At 37.2% G+C, this 10,427-nt stretch overlaps 1 protein-coding gene across 1 annotated transcript; it reads right to left on the reverse strand.

Moving 5' to 3' along the window:
• Positions 1 to 3,774: 3,774 nt before the first annotated feature.
• fgf20 (fibroblast growth factor 20) lies at positions 3,775 to 10,110 on the reverse strand. Its single transcript, XM_033029247.1, has 4 exons — positions 10,009 to 10,110; positions 9,337 to 9,648; positions 7,583 to 7,686; positions 3,775 to 4,890 (listed from the first exon to the last, which is right to left on the reverse strand). The coding sequence occupies exons 2-4, from the start codon at positions 9,608 to 9,610 to the stop codon at positions 4,645 to 4,647; spliced, it is 624 nt and encodes a 207-aa protein (XP_032885138.1). The 5' UTR covers positions 9,611 to 9,648; positions 10,009 to 10,110; the 3' UTR covers positions 3,775 to 4,644.
• Between the last annotated feature and the right edge of the window lie 317 nt (positions 10,111 to 10,427).

Genomic DNA, 10,427 nt, shown 5'->3' on the forward strand with positions numbered 1-10,427 from the left:
AAAGTATTAACTAAACAAAATAATTAAACATTGCACAATAAGTTAAAGCATCTGAAATTTTTTCTTTAGATCAGCATTACATTTAAGCATTTCCTCAAAATATTATATTATTTACTTTTAATGCTTGTAGTTCACTGCAGGGTGAGATGGATGCAGCATGTAATATGAATGGGATTTGATTGTTCAAATACCTACAATTAACTGTTACTAAACTATAGCCAATAACAATTGTGTCACATCACGTACCTACAGAAAGCAATGACTAAAGGGCCTGTCCCACTTAGGCGACCTTACTGGCGAGTGCAGGAGATTCTGCGCTCGCCACATGGTCGCCACATGTTCGTAGGTGGTCTCTGGTGAGTTTCCTTCATGGTCGAGAGGAGTTCCCGCATTGTTGTAACAAGTCGCGGCCTCAGAATGATCGCAGAAAAATGTTCAACATGTTGACAATTTTTCTGCGACCAAAAATTGGTTGCCATGGAGAAAATTGATACTTTTGTAGTCGTAGGTGCAGTGGTAGTGAGGTTGCCATGTTGTTGTAGGTAGTCGAGGTAGCCATAGGTAGTTTTAGTTAATCTCCTTTGCTGACCGGGCATTTTCTTTGGCTCATTGGGGGGAAAAAAGCATAAGCACGGGTTTTCAGAACCAAGGAAAACTGACCGGGAATGTTAAATGCCGCTAAACTTCACAGCTGTGTATCTCTGGCTTATTAAAAGTTGTCTGGTTTCTTAAAAGTGTATCCACTCCATCTCCCCCCCTTCTCCCCTCCCCCCACCTGCCCGCTCTATTAAAGAACTTACCGTACACTGTGCTAGCCGTCTTTAATCTTCCTGTTCATAGCGGTGTGTGTCTGTATCACCTTGGCTTTGCACCGTGTGAATTTCAGATTGTGCTCCCCTGCTTTCCCTGGTCCCCGCCGCGTGCGTGCGTGTGTGTGTGTGTGCCGCTCTGACGGTCGCCGTTCCTGTTCGCGGTTTTTCAGGCGACTTGAAGCAACAGCCTCGAGCTTGAAGGTCGCAAGCAGTCCGCTGAAAAGTCGCCTAAGTGGGACAGGCCCTTTAGTTACATTGACCTTGCAAGCATTAAAAGTATTATTCTATAATTGCCACAGTATTATAATCATTGGGATTTTATATTAAAAGGATCTACCCCAAAACAGAAGATTAATTTTAAAAACATACCTAGAATTAGCAATAATAAGTGGCCTGCTGAACATCAATTGAATTTATCAAATCCCTGCATAATAATCATAACTAATTCTTAAACTTGGCTTTCATTAAATTAAAACTTTGCGACTTGAATTCCACTAAAATTCCATAAGGAAATGAAGTAAGTCGTTGAAAAAGATTTGAGGAACTGCAATTCAGCATTTTTTTTTGTGCCTGTTTAAAGAACATAACACCAGAAGCTGACATTGTCCATAAAACAGGTCATACTCCTGGATCAAAACAATCTGTATCACTAATTTCCAGCAGTTGAGCAAATGTATTAACCTTGCAGGAAGAACTCCAAATTTAACCTTTTTTAGACATGGAAGAACTGTTAAAACCTCTTATGATTTCAAGAAAGGTTTAGGTTATGGCAATGAAACTAATAAGTTTAGTTTAGTTTAGTTTATTGTCACATGTTCCATGCATTTTTAAAGAGCATGTTTTTAAAATCAGCTTTCTAAAGTTGTTAAATAGGGCATTCATCTTAAAAATGCTTATATGTTGTAATAAGCCCATTTTCAACCATGTAACTAAAGATTCATCCTTAAATATTTGGGAATATTTTGCACTTGAGTGATAGAAATAAACAATGACACTCTTTTCAAAAATCCTTAGCTCAAGGTTATCTGATTCATGAAAGGTTTCAATTTAATGATAATGCAAACATTTTTATGCATGCAATGCTTATGCTTATAAAAACCAACATGAAGTTGGACTCAGAGGAAGTTTTTAATCTTCTAAATTAGGAAGACATTTTATGGAATAAATTATGGTGGATGCAGTCCAGTAAATACATCAGTGGACATTTGTGTGTGGTTTTGTAGAATTATGTTAGTGTGTCCAGGCTTAGATCTCAGCATAGGTATCTTTTGATGAAAAGTGTGTTTTTTTTTTAACAATGTCCTCTTTTAGAACTAAAACAGTAGATGTTTATTTCCTGTTAAACAAGTTTTCATAATATATTTCCCATTCCAATGATCATGGTGATTGACAAGACATAATTAATCATAGCCATGAATGTTTATTACATCTACTAAAGTGTACAATGCCCAGGGACAATATACTGCAATATTTCCAAGGAATACTGCACTCATTGTCATCGTTGTACTCAAACATCTATACTTCAACGATTGTTAAGGCAGTTCATTTCTGAAGATGGGTGAATATTGTGGCCAGTAATATCATCTATTGTGCTATAAAAATATATTCATGGAACATTGAAGAGGGGTCCAGTGCTATTTCTGAATATTTATTCTGAATTATGATGATTGTGCATTTGCTTCAATTCTCACATGCAAAAATTATCATAAGGTCATCAGTGATAGGAATAGAATTAGGCCATTCAGCCCATCAAGTCTAATCCGCCATTCAATCATGGCTGATCTCTATCTCCCTCCTAACCCCATTCTCCTGCCTACTCCCCATAACCTCTGACACCTGTACTAATCAAGAATATATCTATCTCTGCCTTAATAATATCCACTGACAGCCTCCACAGCCTCCTGTGGCAAAGAATTCCACAGATTCACCACCCTCTGACTAAATACATTTCTCCTCATCTCCTCCTAAAATAACATCCTTTAATTCTGAGGCTATGACCTCGAGTCCTAGACTCTCCCACTAGTGGAAACATCCTCTCCACATCCATTCTATCCAAGCCTTTCACTATTCTGTATGTTTCAATGAGGTCCCCCCTCATTCTTCTAAACTCCAGACAGTACAGGCTCAGTGCCGACAAACGCTCATCATAGGTTAACCGATGAATTCATTTACCTCTCTGAATTATAATGTGATAATTGGGTTTTCTTTATATATTGCAGGACCTTGACTTCAAATATTTGTAGACTGCTTGTCAATAATTACATTTTATCTCAGAAATTATTTAATTTAAATTTCTAAAATGCATGATTTTAAATTAGCTCTATCTTGAATTTATGCAACTGTGTAAAATGGGTGGTTGTGAAATTGATATCTCCTGATTTATAATTTAATTAGCCTCAAGAGCTACCTTTTCATCTTTAAAGTGAAAATATATTTCCTTACAATAAACAAAATAGGTCAAGATATGATTATTTTACTTTAAGATATGTTCAAAAATAAACATTTTAAACTGAAGTCTGTATATTAGGAATAGTTTAAGGTACTCATTAACCCAATGTCAAAATCTAGACTCCAAGCGGCATTAAAGTTGTCGGAAATGCTGTTAATTGGACTAATAAAATAGATAAAACAATGTCTATTTAGAGAATATTCATTTACAATACCCGATAGTTTTTTTTCCAAAATGAAGAGCGATGTTAGTTATTTCAATAGGCAATAAAATAATTAAGTAAAATACATTTTACAGTTTTCATTATAAATTAGTGAAACAAAATACTTTTTCAAACGTAACTACAAAATAAATGTATTCCATTGGATCATGTAAGATTAGTAAATCGTTATTGTACTATTAAAACTTAAATGATCAATAATGAGAAATGACTGTTCTTTCAGGATTTGATCCTAAATGAAATGAGACTGTGCCTGTAGATTATTTTCAATATTTTAATTCACTTTTGAATGTGTGTTGCATTCAGTACAGAAATGGAAACAATTATTTATGAAACAAAAAGAAACTGATGTTCTCGTATGGTACAGTCAAGAGACAGTTACATATAGATTATAAAAAACGTTCAATGAAAGAGAAAGCTGTGATAGTACATATTGTTTCATGATGCATTAAGAAAACCTTCTGAGTTAATATTGGCACATTAATTTTGTGGGGTTTTTTAATCTTACCTGTACATTTCTCAGTAAAAATAAATTCTGCTTTATAAATAATTCTATAAAATAAATATATGCAATTTGGAATTGTATAAATACATCCATCTCAAAAGACCTGTAAAGTCCCATGTCCAAAGTTGCCAAAGACAATGCGAGTTTAAATTCTAGTCAACATTTGTGATGGAAGCCATACTATTGTGCTACAAATTACAGTAACTCTTTCATTGTTTTGATACTCTATAGCAAGAGTGAAAAAGTCTAGTAGTAGTCTTCATATGAGATATTTCAGGTTGACTTTTTACCCTTCTCCACCGTTCAAATAGTGCTTATCCACAGTTACACAAAGGAGCGTTTTTGTGGCACTACTCTGTCAATGTAACATCTCAGTGAAAGGCACCTGCAGCATCATATAGCAAAGTCACTATCAACACATACCGATTCCCTTTGTCTCCTGCTTTATATAGCATTACTGGTGTCTGTAAGTTGTGCACTTTTAGTATTAATGTAAAAATCCTGAGCAGGTGATTACACATCAGAAGTGCTTCACATTTGACGAAACTAAGGCCACATCCTTTCCAAACCACTCTCTCAACCACTTGAGGCCTTGGGAAGCTTGTGTTTCTGTGATGAACAGAGTAAATAATTCTTCTTCTTCAGAAGTTGGATTGCTTCAACTATAGCCTAATACATCTTTATAGAGTTCAGGTACTTTCTCTGGATCCACAGGTCTTGGCAAAAAATGTGTAAACTTCTGATGTCTTTTGGATCTGCTCCCATCTCTTGGAGAACCATCTTTATTGAGTGCAACAAAATATCGTCGCCCTGTGTCACTGTGCTTGTACAAGTTGGAAGAATATGTGTTGTACCAATTTTCTTCAAATTGTTCTCGAAAGATACACTCTGCTGTCAGTTTTTCCTAAAAAGAAAAGAACAGATAAGAAAGTATCACTCACTGCAAATCAATAGTCAGTTAAAATAGGGATATGTTACAATTATATACAGGAATTAAAAAATAAAATGTGATCAATGTCAGATTTTGAATTTAGTGGTTAGATAATAACATGTTTCAGACTGTGAAATATTTATTTAAACCTGAACTGATCGCCACATTATGGATCACAGGAACCAAGTGCAGATTAGGAGAAGAGTATGTTCAGAAGGTAGCTAACCCAATTCATTTTATTTGTTCTAATGACACCAGCAAGACTGAATTACCGACCTACTAGCCTTAAGAAGATGGCAGATATTTCCACTCAAACAACTGCACTCCTGGTGGTTGCAGTGCTGCCACAATTCAAACGCACCAACAATAAAATAAACTTACTTAGGAACAGTTTTTTAATTTCTGATTTCCTGCATCTGCAGTTTTATTTTTGAGAATCTGACTTCCATTTTCTTTATAGTAATGCAATTGTTAATATGATATATAGTGATTATGTTTGTTTTTATAGCAACCTTCACTCAACCTAACTGAATTTGGAAGTCAATTCGACTTACTATTAATTAGGCTATTTTTCTTAACATAACCATAAAATGCACAGATGGTAATAATGTCATAAAAAGCTACCTTTTTCCAATTTTATTCTTATTTTTGCAATTTAAGATGTATTGGCCAATACCAAATTGTTTAAATAGAATGGTCAATTTCTCAAAACAATATTTTTTTTTAAATTCAGCTTCAAAAATGTATCTAATTGTCTAGCTGGCTTTGTAAGTATTTTGCTATTTATACACCACCTGCTGGAATGTAAATCAATTACAGGGGGAAATGTGTAATTAACAATATAGCCGTTCATAAATCAAAATCCTGCAGTTAAAATCATTTCCTCTATAAATTATTTATACAGAACTCATCAATTCTTAATCTAGTACACTAATTTATTTAACAGTATCAATATTATATCATCTTAATCGACCATCATTACTGTTTCAATAACATAAATCACTGCTTTATACACTTTTTATCAGAAAATATGTTTTAATCTGACATATTCTGTGCATGTTATATTATCCATAGTACAATGATAAAGAAGGCCTTCATCAATCGGGGTATTGAGTATAGAATATGGGACGTGATGTTACATTATAGAGGCTACATTGGAAGTATTGTGTTCAGTTTTAGTCACCATGCTGTAGGAAGGATGTCATTAAAATGGAAAGAATGCAGATAAGATTTATGAGGATGTTGATAAAGGCCTGAGCTATAGGGAGAGATTGCGTAAGCTAGGACTTTAATATTTAGAGCACAGGAGGCTAACAGATGATCATAGAGGTTGGTTTATAAAGTCATGAGAGGAATTGATGGGGTGAATGGATAATCTGTTACACAGTGTAGGGGAATCAAGAACCAGATGATGTAGGAATAAGGTGAGAGGGGAAAGATGTAATAGGAACCTGAAAGGCAACCTTTTCACTCAGTGGGTATTTAGAAAGAGCTGCCAGAGGGTTGGATGAGGCAGGTGCAGTAACAACATTTAAAAGACACTTGAACAGATACGTGGATAGGAAAGTTTTAGAGAGATATGAGTTGAACAAGAGCAAATGGAATGTAAACAAGTTTACATGGGATATCTTGGTCGGCATGGATGAATTAGACTGAAGGGCCTGTCGCTTTGCTGTATGACTATAAACTCTATGACACTCTGATACTCACAGAAGGGGAAATCTAATTGTAAAATTCAAGTAGTATTTTAACAACCTACCTACCTCATGCATTAATATTCCAGCTAAGTATATTCAATTTAATGTTTATAATCAGTCACCATTAATATGAAGAAACATGCTATAATGAAACTCATCTTTTCCTGCATCAAGTGGCAACATCAGAAGTTTGATTTCAGTGAAGCACAGAACTTGTATATCGTGGAGCAGTCATTTCACTGTAACATTCCCTGATCAGAGTTAGAGATCTGCCCTCAACATTCACATCATAAAGTTGTTATCAAGACCATTTATGCTTGCCATCTTTCTGATTGAGATTGCTTAATTGGTAATATTTAACAGAGAATAAAGACATTTGTTGTGTGTCTCCTGACAACCAGATCGAAAATACACAAAGCAGATATTTGACAATATTCTTAAAATGATTCATTGGCCAAAACCAAAACAAATTGTTCTCCTCCCAATGTAATTTCCTGTGATAAACATAACAAAACGAAACCATATTTCAGTGCAGGTTGCTCTTAGTTCCCAGAAATTCCCGGCAAGCCACAACACACTTTCCACAACATTTTACAAAGTTTTTTAAAATGCACAAATGCTCATTTTGAAATTAGTTGATTTGGAAATATTAGTCAAAATGGGACAAGTGTGTTGTGTATGGCTTTGTACAAAAAAAAGAGCAATAATGTCATGTAAAAACTTGCCTGTATTGCATAAGACATATTTTAATTCAAATATCAAAAATACTTAAGATGTAAAATACCGTGCAAAATTATAACATGACTCTGAAACCCATGTACTCTTCTTCCACATACTTCAAGATTCATAAGCAGTGAAAATGGAAGAGATGGCGATGCTGCCCTTGTATAGCAATGCAGATCTAATTATGTGTTCACACTACCATATTGATTTTTCCCCTGATATTTGATTTAGAATCAGTTACTTACTGAGCCATACAATTCTCCTTTGTCGTTCATTCCAAGGTACAGACCACTATCCACTCCTCTGATGCTGACCAACCCAACGGCTATGCTGATGAACTCCAGGATTCCTATAAAACAGTACAAAAATGTATTAGACAATAGACAATAGGTGCAGGAGTAGGCCATTTGGCCCTTCGAGCTAGAACCACCATTCAATGTGATCATGGCTGATCATCCCCAATCAGTACCCCGTTCCTGCCTTCTCCCCATATCCCCTGACTCTGCTATTTTTAAGAGCCCTATCTAACTCTCTCTTGAAAGCATCCAGCGAACCTGCCTTCACCTGAGGCAGAGAATTCCACAGACTCACCACTCTCTGTGAGAAAAAGTGTTTCCTCGTCTCCGTTCTAAATGGCTTACTCCTTATTCTTAAACTGTGGCCCCTTGTTCTGGACTCCCCCAACATCGGGAACATGTTTCCTGCCTCTATCGTGTCCATGCCCTTAACAATCTTATATGTTTCAAAGTTTGTATTTTCAATGCCAAGTTGAATAAACTATAAATTAAATGTTCGTATCAGCCTGCCTTTAGCACGCTCCACATACCAAAAACTACAGTGGCATGGAAATTCATCGAGTGCTCAAAATAACATATTTATAGTTTAATTAGATGTACATTAGAAGATTGATATGTCAGGTTTCTCAAAATTTTCTCCAAATGCATGCCAGAAGACGAAGAAAGTATTTTGGCCACCGTCCTGTTCTTTTCCTGGCAGCACGGGAGAACAGCCCAAGAGGAGTTTAATTTTAGAATAGTTTTTTTTAATGAAATGGCATATTTGCCGGAAGAGTATTATAAATTTCCGAATACCAGATTGCTGTCGGCGTAGCTTCGCTAGTCAACTGTGTCGGAGAATAGTCAGTTCGCCCTCGTATCTTTGACATGGGATGAGTGCTAGCGCAGTCGGCGTGAGGACGCAGGCGGGATCCAAAGGGTTGCAATATAAAGGCTGGACAATAGAATCTTCTTCTGAACACCGTGGTTTGTAAAGATCTGTACCGGTGCGGGCATCTGGAAAATCTGACCAGCGGTCCGATGCCTGTGGCTCGGAGCCTTTCATTTAATGAATGTATTTTAAAAGGTTGACAGTCGCGTACTGTCTAACATGCTGATGATCGTGTTTACAGTTTCGTGCGTTTTAACAAGGACCTCGCAATTCTGAACGTTGCCGTAATTAAGTGGTTGTTGAACCCTTGACATGTACGCGTGTGCCCCGAGGTGCAGAAAATGATAATAAAATGTGATTTATCTTCCCTCTTAACCACATCAGTGGGAAAGTGCATAAGGGTCCAATGAAAGGTGGATGTTTAAAGGAACGTCTCAAGATGTTTGAAGTCATGCCGAGTGATGTATGTAAGGTGTGCCGATTTGCAGGAGGCACCAAGATTTGGCTTGATCGTCTTGCAAATATTAAAATGCATTAGGACCCAACTATGTTATAAGCAGCGCAAAATAGGTACATTAATAACAATAATTATTAAAACATTGCGGGAAGAACCGATGCACGAAAAAGCAAAGCGAAAGACGACCCAAGAACCGCAAAATCACAGCGATTCGCAACAACTTATTCCTGACAGTGAATGGTGTCAAAGAGTCTTAATGCCATTAGGGTTTTTTTTCTCCCCAGCGTGAATGCTTGGCTATATATCCGCGTATAAAGGAGAAATTACTAAGATATCAGGTTGGTTTTGTTTTACTTTTGAAAGAGGCGTACCTACCGAATCGGCTGTGGTCTCGCCTGGTCCCCTGCACTATTCCACCTGGAAGAATCTCCAAATGGAAACCAGTCCTGCAGTACAGCTGTCTCCTTCGCAAAATCCCCTGCAAATGCACTAAGTCCGTGGTGGTGCTGCGAGACAGTCTGCTTTCGGTCTGGGCGAGGTGATCGCTGAGGAGGACCGGGAACTCCACGGCAGGAGGAAAGAAAGGGGCCGCCATATGTCCACTGTCCAGACCGCCCAAGTAGCTCCCGACTTCGGCTAACGGGGCCATAGCGAGCCGTTGACCACAACCAAGGAAACAGTCTACTACTGAAATAGAAAATGACAAACAAAAGAAAACAAAAGTAAAAGATTATGCCACTGGTTAATTCTCCAGGTGTTTCTTTAAAGCGCCTGGAGTAACATATTCTAGTTTGATGCTGTTATGAAAATGGATCAGATTAGCCGACTGTTTATATACATACCGTATGTAAATAAGCCCTCGGGGCATATAATAAATTCGTCTCATTCAAAGTTTTTTTCATGTATTTACTTTCAACTGCAGCCATACCACAACATGATCTTACGCAATGATCCAACACTCGCGGTACAATTAAAACATCGGCCAATGTGACTCTGCACAAATATCTACTTGGTGCTAAACGGCTGTTGAAAGCTTTCTCTTCTTACCTTTTGCCCGAGGAGGGAGATATATTCGTCTTATTTCCACAGTTTAAGACATGGATTATATCCGAACACCGGGCAGTTTGATTTAATAGGTACTGCTTGATGTCTGTGCATTTTACGTGGAACAGGTGCAAGACAAGGTTTGAGCGGAGGCGTTCCTGGAGACTCGTACCTGCCCAGGCACATGAAGGCGTAAATTCGTGAAACACCCCTCCCCCTCCTCAACCGCACCATCACCACTTGCATGGGATTTTTAGAAGCAGACTTCAATGGTAAATGCTGCATTGATATCATAACATATTCTAACGGTGGAAGATCGATAAAGCCGCGCACTTTCTCTTTCTGAATGAGAACATCCATGTTGTGGCTCTTTTTTATAAAGTTGCGCGAGGTTATTATCGAGATTTAGCGGTTTATCAGAA

Source organism: Amblyraja radiata, chromosome 1 (assembly GCF_010909765.2).
Source record: "Amblyraja radiata isolate CabotCenter1 chromosome 1, sAmbRad1.1.pri, whole genome shotgun sequence".
Lineage (NCBI taxonomy): Eukaryota > Metazoa > Chordata > Chondrichthyes > Rajiformes > Rajidae > Amblyraja > Amblyraja radiata.